At 35.0% G+C, this 24558-nt stretch overlaps 1 protein-coding gene across 3 annotated transcripts in view; it reads left to right on the top strand.

The window, feature by feature from the left end:
• Window positions 1-24558, top strand: part of CSMD3 (CUB and Sushi multiple domains 3) — a 583179-nt gene that overhangs the window by 146447 nt on the left and 412174 nt on the right. For all 3 annotated transcript variants that reach the window (XM_059857957.1, XM_059857877.1, XM_059857801.1), the window contains exon 4: window positions 2912-3106. In XM_059857957.1, the coding sequence (XP_059713940.1) occupies window positions 2912-3106 (195 nt within the window). The remainder of the gene's footprint in view (window positions 1-2911; window positions 3107-24558) is intronic.

Here is a 24558-nt window from a genome sequence, read left to right as displayed (position 1 = left end):
AAAAAAATAAGGACAAATATGTTCATACATACCTTGTTTACAAAATTAAATCTAGGACAAAGAAAATTCCTGCTTGGAGAGAGATTGAAACAACTGGGGCAGCTTGCTTTGAAAAGGAGATGAGAAATAATAAACAAAAATGAAAAAAGTGGGAAGGCGTAAAAAATTCAATTATACTTATTTTCAGACTACATGAACAAGAAGTTCAACCAAACTACAAGATGGCAAATTTAAAAGGAAATACTTTTCCACCCATCATATCATTAGCGATTATCAAAATGTCACTGAAGTCAAGAATCTGTGCAGAGCTGAATAAAAATTACAATCTAATTTGGCAGTTCCTGTGCTCCCTGACAGATGACAATCTTAGGGTAACAATCCATAGCTTTAAATGTCAGGGAGTTGGTAGTACAGTGTCACATTCAGTTTGGAAATAGATACTACCTATCAAAGACAAATGCAGTTAGTTTGGTAAATTATCTCCCTCTCGTCCCCAGATAAGGCGCTTGTAGATGTTCAAAATGAAAATACTCAAGAATAAATTAATATACTCAAAAGTGTACGATTTATTTTTTCTACTTTCTTATCTAGAATTAGGAACAAAATGGTTTGAAGGGTTAGAAGTAGTAACATACTCCCAGGCCACTTTATCATAAAGTTAAAAAGTTAATGAAAAATGCCAAGAATTCCTTTTAGATGAGTCATTTAGTATTGCAACTGGAAAATTAGTTTTATTTTAGAAGGAGGGTGATTTTTAATTAGTGCTTTAAAATATAATGTAATTTCACAAGAATAAATTGCCTTCTGTGGGTAATTCTTGGTGAGACACCAGTAAAAGTAAGGGAAGTAATTTTAGGTAGTGACATTGTTAATCTTTATATTTTTTATTTCAAAGAACAGGGAATCTTTCTGCAACCTTTTCACAAAGCCCTAAGAGATACAGGCTTCTGAAAGTCTTCATCTTCTGGGAGAAGTTGAAAATGAAAACACTGCTTACAGGCTGAGTTTTCAATTTAATATAATATGATTCATATGATAACTAAAATCCACAGGATGATATTCTTACCTTCATTTTGACATGCTGTGATGATAAATAACAAATTGAATAGCCTTCAAAACTGTTAGAGGATTTAAAAGAAATTCTTTTGCACAAATATGCAGGAGACACTGTAGTATTGCCTTCTCTGTAGAGCTTGCAAGCAGATTTAAGGGCAGGGGAGTGTTGCTTCAGCACACAACAGTTCAGTAAAAGAGTGATAAGAATATCAGTTCTTTAGGTGAGCTTTGAAGTGCCCAAGGTGAGATAGGCTACTTTCTTACTTCTGTGTTGTGTCATTGTGCAAGATAATGAAAGTCAAACCCAAACCCACAGTTATTATGTAAGAGAAAGCAAGGAATAACAGCAATGACATCAGCAGCTAATATGCATATTTAACTTACTCACATCAGAACATGATCGGTAAATGAAATCTTGCAAATTAACTCATTGTTAGCATATATTTTATGTATATAATGCTTATATATGTATGGACATGTAGACAATCTATTTATGATTATAGTGAATTCTGCCTTTTAATAACTGTTACGTAGTTTTGTTTCATGGCTGGTATCACAAATCTAGTAGGATTTCATAGTTCTTGGTTGTTCTGGGCACTGAAGTTTGAGAATGTAATGAATGTTGGGAGACATACTGATTGTTTTAATAAGCGTTTATATATCTTTTTATTTTTTTAATTGAAACCTATAACACCTTAGATATTTAAATATCTTGTGCGCACACTCATGAGCAATTCAAGGCTACTGAAGAATGTTTTAGTCACATGGAATTCAGGAAAAGAAATTAAAACAATACATACATAACCCTCTCTTCTTCCATCATTTTTCTGTTTAGATTAGGGGAATTTGGTATGAATCCAAATATAGGTTTACCTGATTTGCCTCTTCCCCATTAACATTAGGCTGTTAAGTATACTTGGCACAAGGCTTGAAGAGCTCAGGATGAGATTATGAAACCTCTTTTGTTCACATTTGCAAAAAATCTATGTTTTAATGTCCATTAACTAAAGGACATTGGTAGTAAATGACTGAAAATGTAATCAAGCTATTTATGATGCTGAAACGCCAAAAGGGTATGCAGTCAAAAGAGTACCAGCTACTGAAACTGAACTCTAATTAATGGCCTCAGAGATCAGAATAAGAGTGGCCATGAGTCATTTTGGATTCTCAGTGCTGTAAAGCTCTGTATTATAGAAGTTACCAGACCTGTGGTGTTTCACATGACTAAATTAACTAATTCTTTGCTCAGAAATTAGCTACCACAGCATCTCATCCATTTTCCTCATTATCTAAAATCTATTAAATCATTAAACAGATTCCTGATCATGCTCAGGCTTATGCTTGTTAAAATTTTCTTTTGTCTTGATTAATTTTATTATTCTTCCAAATTTAGTTTAGTTTAAATATGATGTTCTTTCATGTTTGCATTACATTTTTTTAATTGTTTTGCATTTGTATAACTTGAAATTCAGAAATATATCAAGTTGCTTTGTTTCCTGTTTGTATGTAATGATATGTATTCGTATGATATTCATATCTAATTAATACAAAAGAAATCATTCTTTTGTGTCAACTTAATTTAAAAATTACCTGAATATATTGATAGCTGGAGCTTAAGTAAAACCTCATACTTATTTTCATCTGGTTTTGGATATGTGGGTACTTAAGCAAATGTTAAATACACTAAGTCACCAATGGATTTTTAGTGTTGAGAGTTGCATAATATCCATGAAAACACTATCTGTCCTAAGATGCCTTAATTTGTTTCTATACTCTTAAGCAAAATTAAACATTTATTTATAACAACACTTTCAGTATGAAAACATTTTAATTCATAAATACATATCTTTTCCAGAATTACAGAGTAGTTCCTGTGGCAACCCAGGAGTTCCACCAAAAGGTATTTTGTATGGTCAAAGATTTGATGTTGGTGACAAAATCCGATACAGCTGCGTAACTGGATATATTTTGGATGGACACCCACAGCTTACTTGCATAGCCAGCTCTGTCAACACAGCATCGTGGGACTTCCCTGTTCCTATCTGTAGAGGTAAGACAAATCCTACAGTAATGTTCTTGAATATATATGTTAGTATTAACAAATTTTAATCTCTCTACTAATAATTAGGTTTTAAACTATGATTAAAGAACCCCTCTTTTGAATATTTTGATCTCTTGTTCACATATATGATGTATCTCAGTATATACACCTACTAATTTTTAGGTCAATATTCTACTAAAATTATAGCTATCATTTATTTTTAAAATGTGTGTTATGTAATTACTAGAAATCTAGTAATAAGTAGACTATAAATGTCTGCATACAAGATACTTGCAACTATGGGAATATAGATTTGGGATCTCTTAGTGCTTTCTAAGAACTGGCTTTTTGTCTAGTACTAACTTGGCTATTGTGCAAACAGAAATATGAAACTGCCAAAACAATTGAGTTACAGGGTCTTACCTCATTGTCAGTCAGGTTTGATTATCTTAAGATTTCTATATAGGATATCCCTTGTATTTTAACAAGTATTGTAGGTCAAATCCTTTTCCCTTGCTCTTAGTAGAAATATAGCAGCAGTAGGGAAGCCTGTATTATGGGTAAATCTTATTTTCAGAGAGAAGTATTGTTAAAGATGAATAATGTTTGCAGAGCAGCAAAAGGAGGCTATGCTGATAAAATGAAGGCACTATCACTACTATACCCAACCAAATACAATATGTCAGGTAACCTTGGGATCGGTTTCTAGATGCACGGGTTGATTTTACAAAATGCAACCTTTATATTTGCCTAAAACATTGATGAAGTATTGCAGAGGCTACAAAAACATTCCAGCTAAAATTACCATTCTAATAAATACAGATTGGTTAAAACATGGTTAAACAGCACTACAAAAAATTAATTATGTACGAGAAAAGTGTGGAAATACCATTGGAAATACTTTCATTTCCTGTTCCTGGATTACAGTTGTTTAATATGTTTATCGATGGCCTTGAAAAAATTATCGACTTATTTTCAATAATACTATTTTCTAGTAAAAAATATTTATAACTTCTTAATCTTCCACTCATACTTCCTAGAAAATTGATAGCTAATAATGAAGCAGATTTATAAAATCAAGCTATATATCCAAATTTCGTTTCTGAAGATGAGAATGCAAAAGATTTGATGAGAATATGTTAACTTGCAAAAGACATTTGTAACAAAATCAAAGTCTAATGGACTTCATTGCTCGAATTCTCAATCTGCCAATTTTGAAATTAATGTAATAAAAAATTGTATTCTTGAATGAGTTACACATTCCCATTTCTGATAGTGCATTTTTCAGGAGATCTTGGATATATTTTGGTTTTGCTCCAAGGGGAATGAAAATATACTGTGTAAATTTAAACTCATATGATAAACTCCCAAAGTAGCCCTGTGGTTAGACATTACTAGTTTGTAAGAAGATGACTACTACATGAGAATATGAAAACCATATTTTTATACTCATAATTATAGAGGTCATTATCTGCACAGTGTCATTTCTTAAGGCAAAACAAAGTTAACAAATTGGAAAGGAATCAGAAAAAGAGGAAACAAGTCCTGTGAATCGTCATTTTGTCTAGAGACTGAAGGACTCAAACTTTTCTGTATACATGAAAGAAGATTAAGACAATGGCTTGATTCACTGCAGAAACTCATGCAGAAGGAAAACTTTTTTTTTTGAGAAGACAATACTTTAATCAATAGCAATGAGGAATTTTAAGGGTAAAAGTTTGATGAACAAAAACCAAAAACAAACAAACAAAAAAAGGTACAAATTTAAACAGTAATGGTTACAAATTACTGAAACATAACCAAGGAATGTGACAGATTCTTGATTTAAGTCTTAACATTGTGGCTTAAAGCCTTAATGCACAATTTTTTTTTTGCCAGGTCCAATAAAAGAAAAATAACCAATTATTCCCAAGAGTTCCTTCTGTGACTCAATGTTTTATATCAGAAACATCTAATTTTACATATAAAATGCACGCTTGTGATTCCATTCAAATGAATCTGCACTAATTTTGCCTAATACAATTATCCAATGCTGAATTCTGCAAAAGGTTGCTAAAGATGATTACGGACTAATAAGCTTCTTATCTTTCTCACTGTTTTCCATGGAGACTCTGATTAAACACCATCCTTAAAGATTTCCTGTGATAAATGTCTTGTTGTTACCTACCAATGGTCATTACATCTAACACAGAGGATTCTGACACAAGCAAGAAAAACCCTAAGAACAGAACAAAAGTATATTTTGTTCAATATTAATTTGAGGGTTGTTTGCTTGTTTTTACATTTCAGAATAAAACTGAATTTGAGGCACACTTGAAGTCAGCAGACATAAGATCCCAGATGTCTGTAGACCAGCTGTGTATAAATATCATTTTCATCTGCCTCTTGTACTTCAGAACAAATAAATTTGAGGAGTTTTTTTAATTATTATTTTAGATCTTTCCTCTTACATTGCCTTCACTTTAAATGAAGAGATGAGGAAGATGTCATGCTTGTGCTTTAGCACTGTGATTATTATGATGTTTTAAAATGGGGAATTTCATTGAAAACAACAGTGTTTTGTAATGTCACAAGCATATATACAGGACACACTACTAAATGTTTTAATCTTTGATTTGTTAAATTATACCAATATTTGCCAACATAGCAACGTATTATACCAATATACCCACATTTTTTAAAGTAATATATTTTTAGGCCAAATTGTATTCATGAAGAAAGGAGTTATTCCTCAAATAGGTTCTTATTCCTTTACTTGTCTCCACAGGATTTCATTGAAATATCAGACATTTAATGATTGCTTTATTTCTTTCTAACTGTACATTGTTTGAATGAACAAAGATTTTCACCTACATGTTTTAATATTCATTAAAATATTGTTACTTTATTAAATTTACTAGAAGTAAAACAAACCCCCCATTTATAAAAAAGCTAAATTTTATTTATTTTTTCTGGTCAACTATGTGGTGGAGTTGCTCTCTATGTGAGACAAGACTTGAAATGTACCAACATCTGCCTTGGGGCGGACGACGAGTGAGCTGAGAGTTTATGGGCTCAGATCGAAGAGTTTATTAATAAAGATGATGCTGCTGTGGGTGCTTACTACTGGCTGCCTGCTCAGGTGAAGGAGGAGGATGTGGCTTTCTTCAGGCAGCTTGGAGCAGCCTCCAAGTCAAATGCACCAGTTCTTGTGAGGGACTCTATCTAACATGCCATTTGCTCGGGAAGCAACACAGCAAAGCACAAGTAGTCTACAGGGTTCCTTTGAAAGCACTGATGACAATTTCCTGTCACCAGTATTAGAGGACCCCACAGGGAATGATGAGCTGCTCAACCTCATATTAACAGCATCTCCTTTTTGGAGATGTGAAGGTTGGGGGCAGCCTTGGCTGCAGGGACCATGAAACTTTGGAGCTACATATCAGGAAAGGAGGACCAAGAAAGACTACAACCATGGACTTCAGGAGAGCTGATGTTAGCTGCTTCAGGGATTTTCTTGGAAGAATTCCATGGAAAAAGGCACAGCAGGGAAATGGGGTCCAAAAGAGTTGGTTGATATCCAAAGTTGACTTCCTGCAAAACCAATAATGCTGAATGTCAATGAGCAAGAAATCAGGCAAAGGCAAAGGGGGAGAGAGATCTGCATGGATGAACAAAGAACTCCTGCCATTACTCAAGCATAAGCAGGAAATGCACAGGAGTTAGAAGAAGCATCAAGCCACATGGAATAAATATAGGGATTGTCAAAATAGAAATAGTATCAGGAAGGCCGGAGCCCATCTGCAATTAAATCTGGCCCGGATGTCAAGGACAAGAAGGGCTTCTTAAAACACACATAGCAGAAGAAAAACAAAAGGATAATTTGGGCCCATTAGTAAATGGAGGGGGACCCTGGTAACAGGGGATGCAGAGAAGGCAGAGTTATCAAATGCCTTCTTTGCATCCATCTTCACTGATATGATCAGCCCTCAGGGCTCTCTGACACAGACAAGGGTAAAGGAGTCTAGGAAAGAAGACTTTTCCTTGGTGAAGGAGGATTGAGTTAGATAACACCTGAGCAAACTTGACATCCACAAGCCCATGAGCTCTGGCAGGATGCGTCCATGAGAGAGTTTCTGGACACTGTAGCAAGGTCACTCACCATCATCTTTGTAAGGTCATGGCAATCAGGAGAGGTGCCTGGGGACTGGAAAAAAGCAAATCTCTCCCTGGGCTTGAAAAAGGGCAAGAAGAAGGAGACAGAGAACTATTGGCCAGTCAGCCTCACTTGAATCCCTGGAAAGGTGATGGAGCACTTCATTCTGAAATCTATCTGTGTCCATATGGATGACAAGAAGGCAACCAGAAGTATTTAGCATAGATTCACTTAAGGTAAATCAAGCTTGACCAAACAGATTGCCTTCTACAATGAAACAACTACCTGGATCAATGGGGATCAGGTAAAGATCAGTAGACATGGATCTCTCAATAAAAAGCAGCAGATATTGTCTACCTTGCCTTCAGCAAGGCTTTTGATGCTGTCTCTCACAAAATCCTGACAGACAAAATCAAGAACTGTTGACTGGATGAGTGGACAGATGTCAATTAAAATCTGGCTGAATAGCAGGGCTGTAATCAGTGGCATAGGGTCTAACTTGAGGTTCGTCACTAGCAGTGTCCTCCAAGGTGCCATACAGGGCCCAGAATTGTTTAACTTATTCATCAATGACATGAACAAGATGGCAGATGTCTCCTCAGCAGGTTCACTGATGACATGAAGTTGGGAGGAGTGGCCAATACCTGAGTTCTGTGAGACCTTCGGAAAGACCTTGACAGGCTGGAAAGATGGACAGGGAAGGACTGAAATTCAACAAAGGACAGTGGAGTCCTGCACCTGAGGAAGAATAACCCCACAGACCAGCACAGGCTGGGGGCTGATCTGGAAAACAGCTCTGTGGAGAAAGACTTGGGGGTCCTGGTGGATGCAATCTTGTGCCATGTGCTCTAACTGGACCTGCCTGAGTAGCAAGTGTGGACCAGATCACCCACTGCATTGCCTTCCAAACTTAGTAGTTCTGTGATTCTTTAAATTATGCTGTGCAAAATCCATGATAAGTTTTTTAATAAACCTTCTCCCCTGAAAAATTAATTTCGATAAGGTTGTTTTTAATCATGAAATGTGACAGAAGCTTAATTAGATCACCTATTCCTGAGCTAATGTTGCAGCTTGCTGTTCCTCCATAATGCAGCAAACTAGAAACAATTTACTGATAGTAATAAATAATGCTACATTTGTATATAATATTTTCATTCTATGAATTAGACACTTTCATAATCAAGAAAGTATTCTGACTTTTATGTCTTCTAAAAGTTTCTTATTCCATACTAAAATGGGTATTGCAAGATTCTCCATTCTAAAATTTATTTTTTTTTAGAATTCAGAAATTTCAAGTGCAGAATACAGTTGTACTTGTATTCCTAGATGTTCTAATAAAATTCAAATTAAATTGAAGTGTCTTATGGACCTTCCAATTGCCTGTACATATAGCTACAAAATATCTGCCAATATAAAAACTCTGTATTTTCAACGAGAGACTTTGTCTTTCTCTTGTCTAAGTGAACATGTATTTTGATAAGAAAAGTGCACAACCCACTGACTTGCTTCATTTTTTTCCATTGAAAAAATGCATTTCTGCTTTCTTTACTATTTATCTGGGAGGATATTGAGTTATTTCTTGCATATATTGTCATGACAGGTAAAAGGCTGAAGAGGCTCATACTAAATTCCAAGTCTGGGAATCCTGTAACTCCCCTGCAATATATATATATATGTATGTAATTATAAAGTTATGTTTCTTTTTACCTATCTTTATAGATGTATACTTAATTTCTTCTTCTTCAATAGATTAGTTCCAAATGAACTGAATTGAGTTACTTATAAGCTCTTATTTTTAAAAGTGATCTAACACACGTCAAAATTGAATTAGAATATTCAGCTCACTATTTAAATATTTTGCCATTTCCTCTATGCAGAACCCACTGGACTGAAAAAAATTGTTAATTGCAAGTCACTGGTATAATTGTGTAAGTACACAGATACATGACTATAAATATTTCAACTCCATGAGGTAGGTTTTAGGTCAGATTCAACAGAGAGCAGCTTTAAATTAAATTAAAGTGTCATGTGGACCTCCCAATACACTTATATTTAATGGTTGTATTTGTTTATATGTGGCATAGTATAGTATGGAATTTTGAAAAGATAACAATAAAAATTAAACTTCACATAATTACCAAGAAATAATCATATATCAGTGTAAGCATTTCACAGACAGATATATTTGGTTGTAAATGGATTTATGAATTTATGAAATCATGTCAAAAAGAACCTAGTAATTTAAACAGTAAAGGAAGATGACTGCCTTTACATCTTTGTTATAACCTGGTCTTTGTAGGCTGTGTAAAGAACAAAGCAGGATAGAAAGTCAAAGTACTGCACTTGATGCCATGTAATGCATTAACTGTTGGAACTGACAATACCACAGAAGAAAATAGAGTGCACTAACTTGAAAGCAGGAATAAATTACATCTCACAGGGAATGAGCAGTTTTCTGCCTGAAGCGAGTTCTTATACACAAATAGTTATTCTTGCTTATTCTTGGGAAAAGCCCAAGCATAGCTGTGTGAGTCTGGATAAGAAACATGTTGGATTATTTGAGAAAATTGAAAAGAAAACAAAAAAATATTTTCTAGAATTATGTACTTATACATAAGCAATTATATCTGAGCAGTTTTTCAGAGCTTTTCTGCAGATCCTTTTTGGGACGTAAGTAATCAGTGGCTTAGAATGGCTAACACTCTTATGGGTGATATTTAAAAAAATATAAATGCCAATGCTGCTACCTAGAATTAGCGATATTAACTAAGATTCTTTGGGGGGTGGAAATATTGAAAAAGATCTACTATTTTACTGAAATAGGAGAATAATAGCTGGGTGTTTTCAAGTACCATGCTGTGTGCTTTCAAGCAGGGCAGAGAAGATCTGCAAAATAATACCCAGAATGACATTTTGAATAACAAAATATACAATACCTTTTGTTTCTTTGATTTTTTTTTCAATAAAAGAGCTTTGTGAGTTCTTTATTTTAAACATCTTGAAAATGTGTAATTTTTGTACCAATAGAATCAAAATTCTCCATTTATGAAAAGCAATAAAATTGCTCACCACTGTGCCCTACCACACTTATATTTTTTCATTATATTAGTGTTATTCTCAGGATACTCACTACTCTTTCTAATACTCACTGTCAGGGAAATAATTCACAGTCTGCTTGTGTAAAAAAAAATACCTGAGCCTGAAGAATAGAAAATCCCCATATTAATTTTATTGGGTGACCAGAACCATGGATTTCTTATTATTGCAAATAGTGGTAAAACTTTGCTGAGTTAAAGCTATTTTAAGTCATTATTGATGTGTTGTAAATCAGGAAATTGGTACAGAAATAGAAATACTTACCACATTAGAATTACCACATATTCTTAACAGTAATGGTAAAATATTCTAGTTTTACCGTAGTAATAACAAAAACAATATTAGCATTACTGAGATATATATATATATATAGTGTCTAGTGAATGCATTCCTAACTCTCTGAAGATATACCAGTAATAATAATGATCTAACACTGTACATGCTCATTCAGCAGGCAACACTATTCACGAGAGTTCCAATTGGGTTTAATACAATCAATTCATGTCTAGACCCTGTGCTTCTTCATTTATGATGATGATGGTCAAATAACGATGTCCTTAGGATGGATGGAGAACTGCTCCCATGAGAAAATTTATGGCATGCAATGATGTGCTATTGTAATTGCAATGATACTTGAAAAAAAATTACAAATTTTTAGAAAGCAATCTATGAAAATAATTCATAAGAATTCTAACAGAAAATAAGTAATTTTTATTAGATTCATTTTTTAATCAGTATTTACATTTTCAAAGCTTTGAATATCTTAAAATGTTTTTCTTACTGGTCCTTTCTCTAAAAATGTATACCTCCACATCAGAATATTAATCAGAACATCAGAATCATACTTCCATTTGGTTAACACAGTTTGGCTTTGCACATCTTTACGTAATTTCGGTAATTCCTATCAGTAGTGAAGTAGTTCTCCTAAGATCCATTAGAAAGTTGTATTAGCAGTGGATTAACCCTCAGCTGGTGTGATACAGTCCAGAATGAAAAGGTATATGCATCAAAGTAATTTAAACTCATCAGTTCAGTAACCATGTTAATTTGGAAAACAGGCCTCTTACACTACATCTCCAAACAATATGCAGAGGACTGGGGAAAGAAGCAGAAATTAACTCTTTCTAAAGAAATTAAATTCTTCTTAAAGAAGAAAGAAAGTATATGTAATTATTTCAGAAAGAGAATGTTTGGAAAAAGTTGTAGTTAACACCAAAGTAAGGAAAATACAGATATAACAATGGCTTTTCTTGCTACTTTTCACAGAAAAAGCATGAATAAGATCAAATTTAATTATGAAAGATTGTTATAACAATTGATATAGGCAATGAAGAGGAAAAAAGAAAGATCAGATATTAAATTCAAGAAATCTAACCCAATACTGAACACAATAAAACTTCTTGAATACCAAAATCTTCATTGCCACCATTTTAAAGGTGGGAATTAGGACTTCTTACACAAGTGGGTTGAAGTTAGTTGGGTGGTTTATGAAAAGCTTGAAACACTGCTTTCATTTCCTGTTTTCTTAATTTTTTTTTTTAACGAAGGACAAAGAAGTTGTGCTAATTAGTAATGTTAACATATGTTATTGAAATTAAGTTGTGAAATTTTCACAGAGGACAACATAACAGTGAGAATTATACCTGAAATTGAAAGGGATAAGGGTTACTCCAAGTAATCAAGATGAATGAGTGGGAAGAAGGAACATGGAAAAGTAAAATGTTGGTTTAGGATGATGCTTAGCATCAAAGCACTGTACTAGAATTGTCAGTTACAACAAAGACTCAGTCTCTCACATCTGATTTAAAACTAATATCTTTATTTGTTAGAAACACCTAAAGACTGTTCCAGGCGGATGGATGTTAAATGTATAACTAGCTTAATCCCAGTTTGGGCTAGTAAATTCTGGTTTTGCAAAGCAATTGTTTCCCTTTAACACCCTTCTTCTATGGTTCATTTTCTGTATGGCATTGGATAAAACTTTTGTAGTCATCAATTAACAGAAATAATATTTGGAAAATAATTTGAGATACTTTGAAAGTAATTACTGGTTCATTAACTCAATTTACTGAACTGCTTAATCTAAACCCTTTGTCTGCCATAGGCTTCTAAACAGACTAGTATATTTTCCTAACATTATTGAAATTATGACTTGATGAACCTCTCAATATCTCTCAGTTTCTGCCTAAAATACCAGGATATAAAATGAAATTGTGAGAATATTGTTCAGAATTTTGGTATCACTTTGCTAAATCTGATTTATACTCAGTTTTAATTATATCTGGAAGGCAGAAGTCATAGCAAATTAGTTTCCTGGGGAGTATTTAAAGTCCTTCAAATATTTCTTCAAGAGAATAACTAATGGCCAGTAGTGTTTTTTGCAGGTGAAAGATTTCATTGCTAAAATGCTAGAATGACATTTTAGCATTCTTCAAGACTACATCTGTCTAAGGCTGCATCTTTCTTACCCCAAAGGTTGATTCATGTATGGAACATGAATCTTCATCATAAGCATTAATTAATCTTGTTCTCACAATCAGCGGAAGTGTTGCTGGTTTGTTTAAATATTAAGACATCACTTTTGGTGTCTTGTGGGATGGTTTCCAAAACTGTAGCTTGTTTTTAAATTCCAATATTTACAATTGTACACTGATGAAGAAGTCTGAAGATGATGCTGTTGTGTTACTAAAATAAATTTGAAATTCCACAAAATGTATTCATCTTTTCATTCAGCTCTGCAAATTCAGAGGCTAAAACCAATTTGCCTTAAATTATCTTTACTCTGGAAGGGTATTTAAATTTAATGAAGTTGTAGCATTTTTGCTACATGTGATTCCATCAGTAAAGATTTAATTTCTCACAGAACTACTGTAATGAACATATAGGAAAACAGTCTGTTTTGTTAATTCATTCTTCTTATATGTTGGCCTTCTGAGTTTTGTTTAGGATTAAACTTTTGGTGGTAGATCTGTACACGTGTAGCACATTAAATTTATTTTTAATTTCTGTTAACTGGTGGAGGTAACCTTATCTCAGCTGCACAAAACAGTTCATGGGTAAAAGTTCTCTTTGCATTACACCATCAAGTTAATTCTGGGTTCTTTTAAGGCAAACTGTGAGGAGGTAAAAAATTTTAATTGTGAGAATTTAGGATCACTAGCTGCCTTATCAGTTTAACCTCCCTAAGCCAAATACTCTTCACATTGGCTGGTATTTTGCAGTTCAGAGAAAGAAACTCCCTGGTGTGCAGTTATGCATCAATTCTCTCCATGCCACAGTTCCCTCATCTTTCATTTTGAGGATTTAATTTCATATCATAACATTATAAAATTCACATAATCACAGCATCATCAAGGTTGGAAGAGACCTTCAAGGTTAGTCCTACCATCAACCAAGCACCACCATAATCTATATACCCAGATGCCACATCCAGATGCCCCTTGAACACTTCCTGATATGGTGACTCCATCACCTCCCCAAGGAATTTGTTTGAATGCCTAACCACTCTTTCAGTGAAGTTTTTTTTCCTATTATCTAATCTGAGCCTCCTCTGGCACAACTTACGGCTGTTTCCTCTTGAGACATGACAGAAGAGGCAGACCCCCATATTTTACACTTTTCTTCTGATATAGTTGTAAGTATGTATATTTAAAATTTTTGTATACATCTTGGAACCTGTAAGAACTGTGTAACTAATAGTGAAAAAAAAACACACCAGTCTTTGTTTTTGACGCCTGTTAGTTCCTAGTTTTGTCTTCTTTAGAAAACCATGAGGAAAGCAGATCTTTTTCAGTATCAATACTTACATAATCAAGCTGGAAAGAAAATAATTTTAAGCTAAGATCCATGGGAAACAGACATTTTGACCCACATTTAAATCAGGTAGCAGTGGACAGGGGTCATAAAAAAGGATGTAGAATGATGGGCACATGGGTGACATCAGAAATGATAAGGCAAGGTGAAAGCATACCTGCCTCAGGTCATCCTGGGACACAAGCAGGAGTCACAGAAGAGCAATATTGTTGGAATAAGAGAGATAGTAGGACAGCTCAGGTGGCTGGAGTGTAACAAATGATGTATGCAAACTTCTCAGAAGACAAAGATGCAGAATGGGCTGGTCCAGGGTTTGTGGATCAGGATCAGAGAACACTAGAACAATCAAGGAGCTCATATTGTCAGAATAAGGGTGAGGAAAGGTGTGAAGTGTTCTTTAAAGAGGTCAAGGAAGTCTCTAGTTCTCATACATTTTAACCTTCCTGCCTTCTCTTGTTGAAGTGGCAATATGACAGGATGAAAATGGTAAAGATTTCAGAAGATCTTCAAGAATCCTGCATTCTACTGCAAGATTTATTCCCACTAGATAATGTACAGATAGTTTGTAAAAATCTTACCATTTTCCAAAGGCAGTGATTTTCTATATTTTGTATTTAATATTATTAGAAAGAACCTTAATAATTTACTCCACATGTATCTTTTACCACTAAAATTTAAAAATACTATCTTCCACCTCCCTCTTCCCTCCCCACCATGTATACCTTTGCATCTATGCACATTAGAAACCAATTATTTTCTTCCTCTGCAATTTCCTTTTACATATTTAGTTGTGGTCTTCTTTAGCTACTATAATACTAATGCTATCTTACTTCATAACTCATGAGACCACCAGTAATGTTTGCTAATTTTCTCTTGATTTTTTAAATTTCTCTATGCTTGAAGTATTAGGCTCTGATTAGCAAAGACTAGCTATGAAGTATTGTGCTTCAGGGATCACAGCTCATACTTACAGCATGCTCTTTCTGGTCTCTGAATGTGTCCAGTTAATCTGTGAGGGCAATTTTGATTCTTGTCCCACTTTTAAAATAATGTCCTGGTTTTTAAATAACATTTTTTTAATGAAAAATATTTGGGTTTTACTTTTCTTATTCATCAGTTGGTTGGTTGGGTTTGTTTGTTTTTTTGGTTTTGGTTTTTTTTTTTTTTTTTCCAGAACATTAATTGCTGAATTCCAGGTAGATGGGCAAGGCTTTTATCCTTCTGTTTTATCCATGGAAAAAAGCACTTTTGGTAAGACACAAATTAAAGGGCTTCAGTAGACAAATTTGGCCAAAGTCCCAGAATAATATGGTGTTTATTTACTGCAATCTATAAATCTCTAGGCTGGCCAAAATTGTGGTGTCAAATTCCAATTTTCTAACTATCTGAAGCAAAAAGCAAAGTGCATGCATCTGTAGGAAAAATGCTTTGGTTTAACTCTTCATTTACTCTTATTTAATTTAATACAAATACTGAAAAAGTAATATTTGGAGATTCAGTCCTTCTGCATCTTTGAACACCAAGTAAAAATGCTGAGGTAGTGGTTACTTCATGTCAAACTGAAAGAATGATAAACATTTTTTTCTTCATTTGTTTATCTGAACCTGACTTAAAAAGCAGAGGTTTGTTAATAACAATAATGACTGTAACTTCATGAGCAAACATTCTGGAATTTTATTTTAATTGGAGATGTAAGCTTAAAGAGTTTCTGACATTTATCCAAGTCTTGTGTACATTATCCATACACCAAGGATTTATAAAGTGTTCCATTTCCACTAGGAACACCAAAGACTGAAGTCAAATTTTATAATCATTAACAAACACTAGGCTTCCATCACCTGAGCAAATCAAAATAAAGTGACTGATACTCACTGAGCTAGGGTTTATCACCTATAAATGGTACAGCAAATGGATTAAGAGCACTCCTTTACTGAAGGGAGAGAGCAGAGGAATGGTGAGCACAATAATCAATAGCTGGCTCTCTGGATTCTCAAGTACAGTAATGACAGGTTTTCCCTTTCCTCACTCCCTGATAGAGAAATCAGTTCTTTCCAGATAACATGCAGTTATGCATTAGTCATGGCATAAGATTAATAACTGCAGAAGAAGAATAATAGCTGCATTTTAAATACAGCTAAGTCAGCAAAGTGACTTGCCAACCATTTGCTCTTTCTAAATGCTCGAGGCAGCCAAAGTAGGACCAGTTATTCTTTATGTCTAGGTGCATGGTGACTCCATTATCCTCTTTTGCAGGTAACTGTAGCTGCTCAAGTAAGCTTGAGTTGTGCAAGAAAAAGAAGTCTATATAACAGCTATAAGTGTGTCTGTGGAAAAATTCCTACTATTTAAAGAGACCTCTTAAAAGAATCTTTCAACTCTCATTTTGCAATTTTATGACTTGCTTTCTGAGTCTGTAAATTCTTGCCTTAAATTAAACACAGCCTCATATGTCTCACACAGTTTGATGGCACTTTTGGGAACTGTTTTTCATGTTATTACAGGTTTAACATTTGATCACAGTCTTTAGCAGTTTGTTTTGTTTGTTGTTTTTAGGGTTTTTTTGTAATAAATAGAGATGCACTCAACTATAATCAGAAAATAAAATATAGATTCAACATATGGTAAATATGTTCATGGTTCCTTTCACTTATTTTTCCTTCTGACAATCCTGTATCTGTAGAACAAGGTTCTCCCCTTTTGATCCTGTTTCATCTGGAGCTGTCTGGAAGTGGCTGGATATTCCAGTCATGTATAGTTGACACAGTAAGGAAAGTTTCATTTCACTTTCTAATGGCCTTATAATTACCAGATGAAAGATATAATAAATTAGATTTTTTCATTAAATATGTGAGACACAACTTGATTACAATAATTTTGCTCTTTTTACCTCTGTAGGTACCAATTAAAAGACTTTTCCTTCTCTGTGCTAAGGATAACTCTCTTAAATTTAAGCCAAGAAGTCCCTCCCAAATTCCTTTACTGATGCAGCTGTTTGTACACAATATACTCAGTTCATTAGCAAAATAGAGAAAAACAACCAACTATCTTAATGATTTTACGTTATTTTTCTTCACTTCATTCCAAATAGTGACACATTTCTCTGTTTGTCCAAAGCCTTAGTAAATCAGTTTATTTTCACGTACGTAGTAATTTCCAACTGTTATTTTAAGAGCTGTAGTTATCAAAGAGACCAGAGTACACTGTATACCATGTTCTTGGACGTGGTATACCATGCTCCTTGGACTGAATTGCAGACATTTCAGGAAGACAATTTAACCATTCACTTTGTCTAAGAATAAAGAAACTACATCTAAGGCTGAGATCTTCTACCCTCTGAAGTTTATTGTAGCATTCAATGGCTTTTCTGCGGTGAACCTATCCATTCATAATTTCCTAAAAGTACAGGTGCTGAAGACATTTTTAAGCAAGTTATTTCTATTCATCAGTAAGAATTTTTCACTACACCACGAGTTATTTTTCTTTGGAAATTAAACTACCGTATTACATTTAAACTCTGTAGTGGGTAAGTGTATAAATTTAGATTTCCACAAAGTTTAACTATGCAAGTAGTCTCATTGGACAGACATTGAGTTTAGTATCTATTCTAGTAGCATTAAAAAGCTAAAAAGAAACTAAGGAAATAGGCTTCACAGATAAAAAATCATAGCAGGAATGTATTTTTTAACCAAACCTTTTCTACATTTTTGTGGGGTTTTTTTAGTTTTTTTAAAGGAAGGTGATATTAAAAATCTTGAATACTCAATGAATTATTTTCCTCTCATTTCTAAAACATGAAAATATGTAATTAGTTTAGCAATGTTTTATGAATTTACATTATAAAAATATATTAATGGAGTTCTAGATTATAACTGCCATATTTTGGAGCATTTGCTGAAGCACACAAATTTTTTCAGGGGATTTGGAGGTTTCCACATTAGTCAGGCTATCCACTGAATATGCTGTTCAATAAGTTATGTTTAGCTAGTCTTTCAGTGTTCCGTTACTGTTAAAAAAAGCATTAGCATGTTCCAAACATGATATCTGACTTTTCCTTGGAATGGTGACTCTCCTTAAAGCAATCATATTCCTATGTAAGAGAATACTCATTTTCTCGCCATGCCAAGTTTCCTGCTGATTGCTTGTAGTTTTGACTGTTAATTCTTTCTGCCGAATTGTTTACCAAGCATATTTTAAATAGTACATAAGCTACCAGGACATTATTTAAAAACTTGCAGTTACATATCAGATAAAAACAGCATACGGTGAAATGTCCATGTAACATACATGTGTTGCGAGGAGAAGGAGAGATTATTCAGAATATCACTTTTCCTTGCCTCAATGCATTGACAAAGGATTTGGAACAGAGATTTATCCTTCTGATCTATCCTGAAAGAAACTTCTATCAGTACCTGGCTATCATAAAGCCTTGCTCTCTGTGCCCCTCTACCACCTCCGTGGGAAGCTTATTCCAAAGCTTGACAACTGCTTTCATGAAGAAATTTTTCCCAATAGCCAATCTAAACCTCTTCTGTTGTAACTTGAGACAATTTCCTCTTGTTCTATTCTTGCTACCTGGGAGAAGAGACCATCAGCCACCTCTCTACAGCTTCCTTTCAGGCAACTGTAGAGAGTGATGTCTCCCTTGAGCCTCCTTTTCTCCAGGCTAAACAGCCCCAGCTGCTCCTCATCAGACTTGTGCTCCAGACCCTTCACTAGCCCTTATCCAGACACACTCCAACCTATCAATGTCTTTATTATAGTGGGAGGCCCAGAACTTAACACAGGATTCAAGGAGTGGTCTCACCAGAGCTGAGTACAGAGGCACAATCACTACCCTGGTCCTGCTGATCACACAATCACTGACACAGGCCAGACTATCATTGACCTTTTTGGCCACCTCACTCACTGCTGGATCGTGTTCAGCCACTGTCCAACCAACGCCCCCAGGTTCTTTTCCACCAGGAACCTTTACAGAGACTTCCCCAAGTTCCAGTGACTGAATGGTGATGATAAGAGCCATAAAAGAATAACAGAGGAAGCGGGAAAGATAAAGGGATTCAAAGGATTATGCTACAGCAGACATACTGTGCTACTGGGAAGGGTGATTATTTGCTATTTTGGTAAATAAAGACTTTACCTAGGAAGCCAACTACTTGACTTTCCTATTAGTATAAATCTATATTAATTTTGTATGTTGGATCCATGGTCCCTTTTTCCATCCTACCTTTTACAGAACTCGTAAGATGATTCTGGAAAAGAGTATGTAAAATCCAGGATGATATCCATCTGCACATAAATCTGTTTTTCAGAAGTGTTGCTTTCAAGCATTCATTCTATCAAATTTCTGCCTCTCAACTCTGGAGGTATCCACAAGAAATTGGTTTAATTATCATAAGCTTTGTTGTTGTTGCTTTACAAACAATATTTGTTCAATAGCAGTAATCTAATTCTTAAGGTTCCAGATATAATTTCTAAGTTTGGTCAGTGAGGGAAATGATTTTACAGGTTTTCCAGGCTCTGTTTACTGGAAAAGCTACAGGGTAATCTGGTTTTTCAGTATTTTCTTCTGTCTGTGATAGCACATGGCTGCTTTCATGCCTTGTTTCTCCATTATGAATGCTACCCCTGCTCACTACCTAGAACCTTAGAAAAATTGCTTGACCAAAGGTTCGTATGGGTATAGAAGAGCCAGAAATATGTGTCATGTATCATGAATTGCTAAGTCTGACACCACATGTAACTTCTGTTTTGTGCTGTTGCATACAGCCTTACAACCATTCTAATTTCAAGTATCTTTGGATTAATTTGCTTGTGTCTCATGTCTACCCTGCTATTTGTAAGACTACCTGCCATTTTGAACAAGGATGTTGTAATGATCTTGCTATTAGCCAAATTATTTCCTCTCAGACATAAATTCCAATGCTGCATATTATCTGCTTTGTGCCAGCACTCTGGAAATGGTTTACAGACAATAGTGATTTTGTAGCCCTCTAGTCCAAGAATAAATTAATGTATAATCTGCACAATGTTAGCACAGGAGCTGGCAGGCTTAGTAGATTCTGCTGCATTTCAGCCATTTTCTGGCTAGGCTAGTACATAGAAGGTCCAATTAAGAGATTTTCTAAATGTGTACAAATAATTACACTAACATCTCCCTTTTCCATAATCCCCAGTATTTCACTCTTCCAATCTCTCTAAAGATCTAACTTTTTTCTTAATTTTTTGTACAATCATTTGTATAACAGTGTGAAAGATTTATGGTCCAAATCAAGAAGCTGCTAGAAAAGAGCTTTGCCATCAATATTTAGATACACTTGAAGAATAGCTTGAAATTTATAGGCAAATCTAGCATGCTAAGAGAATGCATTTATTTTTGGACACTGATCAGATATTTCTGTTTGGTAAAAGCTTTCAGTTTGTGGATAAATATTACACACATTTATAAAAAATATATATAAAGTAAAGATAAAAATATGAGCATTGAGATCCTACAAATGAACAAACTTCATGAACTTAATGATGTTTGTCATATAACTTGTACATTTAGGAAAGAATATGAAATTCTGGAACAAAAGTGCATTTGTTTCTCTCCCTGTCATCTATTTAGGGAGTTCTGAAGATAAACTGTTCATGTCTGATTATAACGTTTGTCATAGCTACCTCCAAAGGTTTCATGTTGTTAAACTACCATTTCATTTTTGTATCAAAATCTAAAGCAAACCCAAATAGCAAATGAAGAAAAATTATCTGATTAAGTCACAGACACTTCTAGTGGGTATGTAAATAGCCAACATACAATTTTCAAGGTCTCATAACAGCCCCTGCCGAGGGGCTGCAAACCTCAGTGAAATTTATTTTGTAACTACATATTAGAAACTCCTGAAAAAAATTACATTATTTAATGTGAACAAATATTTGACAAGCAAAATAGGCTAATGCAAACTTAAGCCTTATGGAGAATCTGAAAGTGAGGAGACTCTCAAGACTGTTTTGCAGAGCTGGCTGATGAGGACAAGTATGAAAGTTCATCTAAGAATAAGACTGATGCACAGGCTGCCCCAAAGGAAAAAAGAAAAGAACTCGGGACAGGCCTGTTTCAAGGCATAGGCCTCAGACATCTATTTGCAAGTGCCTGGAGAGGTGGTATGGGCTGTGTTTCAAACTCAAATCCAATGAGAGTGATTTTAGGTTCAGTGTGTATGATGCAGTGTATTCCATACAGAAAACAAATCTAAAATTTTGTACATGCATACGTGTATATGCAGGTAATTTCTTCTGCTAAATATTGAGAGAGTATTCTCACTGAGCTTCTATTAAAAAAACAAACAAACAAACAAAAAAGCTGCAGTTTTTGCATAGATTTTCTTGATACCAAATGTGTCAGATGGCTGGGTGCAATTCAGCTTGAATAGATTTAGGAGGGGTTTTTTAGGAGACAGTCACCTGGAACATTTTATATTCTATTGCTTCTTAAAAATGGGATTGTTTTCTATCAACATTACTATATTTCTTATTTTTTAATATACTTACATATATTTTAATGTATTTAAAATGTGAGAGAGTAGAGTTGGTGTAAGTCAACCAAAAACATTACCTTGTCCTTCTTTGTAGCATACTTTCATGTCGTATTGTTCTTCTTTTAATGAAATTTATCCTGTGTCCTTTGGCAATATACGTGTGGTATTAAGTGAAGATCTATACTGGAAAAATAAAACAAGTTGTTGCTAAACAATTAGGAAGCATTATGTGATCACCAGTTCCCTAGAGGAGTCTATCCAGCACACTGGCAGGGTTTCCATGGAAACAAGAACGTTATTAAAGACTCTAAAAAGTCCTGTCTTTCTCTGATTTGTCTCCTTTCCTCTTTTTTAGGTAGTTTGTGTTGTGCATAAGCATTTCATTTCAAATTGTGCAATAAATGAAAGCATTTAATCCCTTCATTAAATGGAATATATTCCTTTCTATAATAAGCTCTGAAATTCTGTGAATCTTGAGCAGCTGTCCTATTTTAGGCAGTTTTAAATTAAGAGGATATGACTATTCATTTACTGAGAGTGAATGAGAAATGTAACCTAGACTGCTATTTTTCTGACATGCTTATTTTTTCTAGTAGCTTTAAAAAAAAAAAAGAAGAAAAGAAAATGAAGGAGATTATGGTATGGGCATGTGGCTTACATCAGCCTAGTAACTTGCTTTCTCCCATATCTGAATTTCTATTGCTCTTAAAGAATACCAGCACTTAGAGGGTGGGGTTTCTTTCTTGGACTGAAATGTTTGCATTTAAACATTTCCTCTGGGCTCTGAACTGTGTATGCAATTGAGATGTTCATTGATAACTGCAGAGAAATCATACTTGCAAAAATAGAATGTTTAGATGAGAAAGCACTTTAACGAAAGATTCATTTAACAGGACAGCACTAAATGCATTGTTAAATCAATATTTGTAATAAAAATGAAGTTGTGTTATCTTAGAAGTATCATGTTGTCCTCTGGGATCTTTGAAAAATAGAGCTTAAGTAAGACTTGTTTGGTTTTTTTTCCCATTTCTCAAATGTCCCTTTCTTCTCATTACAATTCATTTTCATATTATATGACTACTTCACATTAAAACCACATAGCATTTTTAATTCATTTTACGGCAGTTCTCAACATTTTTATTGTTTAAGAATATTGTTAGATGATCAAAGAGTTAATCAGTCTCCTGCACTATCAACTTAAGTGAAGTTACAAAGCAGAATGCTGTTTAGCTAGATTAGGAATAGCCAGGATGAGAGGGATTCCTCCAAGCATCTTCAATATAGAAGTCTGCATGTTCACTACATTTCTATATTTTTAAGGCCACAACAGAGAATAAACCACTTATGGTCCATCTTATGTTCTCTGCTAAAAGAAATCATATATTTGTGATATCATGTAGGTTGGAAGGGGCCTCAGGAGGCCTTCTGTCCACAGCAAGGTCAACTACAGTAGTTTGCTTGGGCATATGTCTACTCTCAGTATCTTCAAAGATGGAGATACTGTCTCTAGAGACTGTCTCTGGGCCCCATTTCCAGTGTCTTACCACAATCATGGAAAATTTATTTTACCTTACATTGAACCTGAATTTCACATGTTGCAGTTTATGTTCATTCTCTCTTGTCTTTGTTGCTATTTACCTTTTAGAAGAAACTGGGTCCATGTTCTCAGTACTTTCCCATTAGGAAGTTGAAGACAACAGTAAGGTGCCCCAAATATTTTCTTTTCTCCAACCTGAACATTTCTACTTTTTTCAGCTTCTCCTCTAGTCACATGCTCCAGCTCCCAAATCACTGTGGCAACCGTCAACTTGGCTCAATCCAGTATACCTTTGTCTTTCCTGTTGTGTTGGGCTGACCTTGGCTCTATCACTCTCCCTTCTCAGTTGAGCAGGTGAGAGGAAATCTAACAAAAAGCTTATGGATCCAGATAAGAACAGGGAGAGATCACTCAGGATCACTGTAACAGGCAAAACAGCCTCAGTTTGGGGAAATTAGTTTATTACCAATGAAATCTGAGTAGGATAATGAGAAATAAAATCAAATGTTGAAACACTTTCCCCCCACCCATCCCTTCTTCCCAAGATTTTTCTACCTCGTCCACCAAAACAGTGCAGGGATGATGCAGAATGGGGGTCGAACAGACTGTTCCAGTGTGGGATATCCCACGGGGTCACAAGTCCTAACAGCAATTCTGCTCCAGTAGGTTCTGCCAGGACCCTACTTCAGTATGGCTCCCTTGGGGGCAAGTCTCCTTCAGGTACATCTACCTGTTGCAGTATTAGATTCTCCAGAGGCTGCAGGTAAGTATCTACTCCACTGGGGACCTCCTTGAGGTCCAGCCTGCCTTATCATGGTCTTCATCACAGATTGCAGAGAATCCCTGCTGTGGTGTCTGAAGGACTTTCTCCCTTTCCTTTTCCACTGACCTTAGTGTGTGCAGGGCTGTTTCCCTCATGATCTCATACCTCTCTCCAGCTAAAATTGCTGTTTTTATGCCTTTCTTGAGTACATTATCCCAAAGGTGCTGTCACCGTCACTGATGGGCTCATCCTTGAACAGCCATAGGAGCCAGCAGGCATTAACTCTGTCAGATACAGGGGAAGCTTCCAGGAGCTTCTCACAGAAGCCGCCCTTGTAGCCAACCTTGTTCTAAAACCTCGTCATTCAGACTCTTTACACTCATACTGGTCTTCTAATACGATGCACTGTAAAAGTGTCTATTTCTCATAAATGATTATGAAAGAGCCTAAAGTGACTAGCTCAAATACAGAAGTCTAGTGCATATGAAAATTAGGTGAGATTTCCAGTTCCATATATTAAGCAGATCCTGCAAATGCAAAGTGAAAGAAATTGCTGGAAACATCTATCCTGAAGTACCAGACCATGAATCAGAAGCATGA

The sequence above is a fragment of the Haemorhous mexicanus genome, chromosome 1, assembly GCF_027477595.1.
Source record: "Haemorhous mexicanus isolate bHaeMex1 chromosome 1, bHaeMex1.pri, whole genome shotgun sequence".
Lineage (NCBI taxonomy): Eukaryota > Metazoa > Chordata > Aves > Passeriformes > Fringillidae > Haemorhous > Haemorhous mexicanus.
This window is presented reverse-complemented; position numbering and strand designations above follow the sequence as displayed.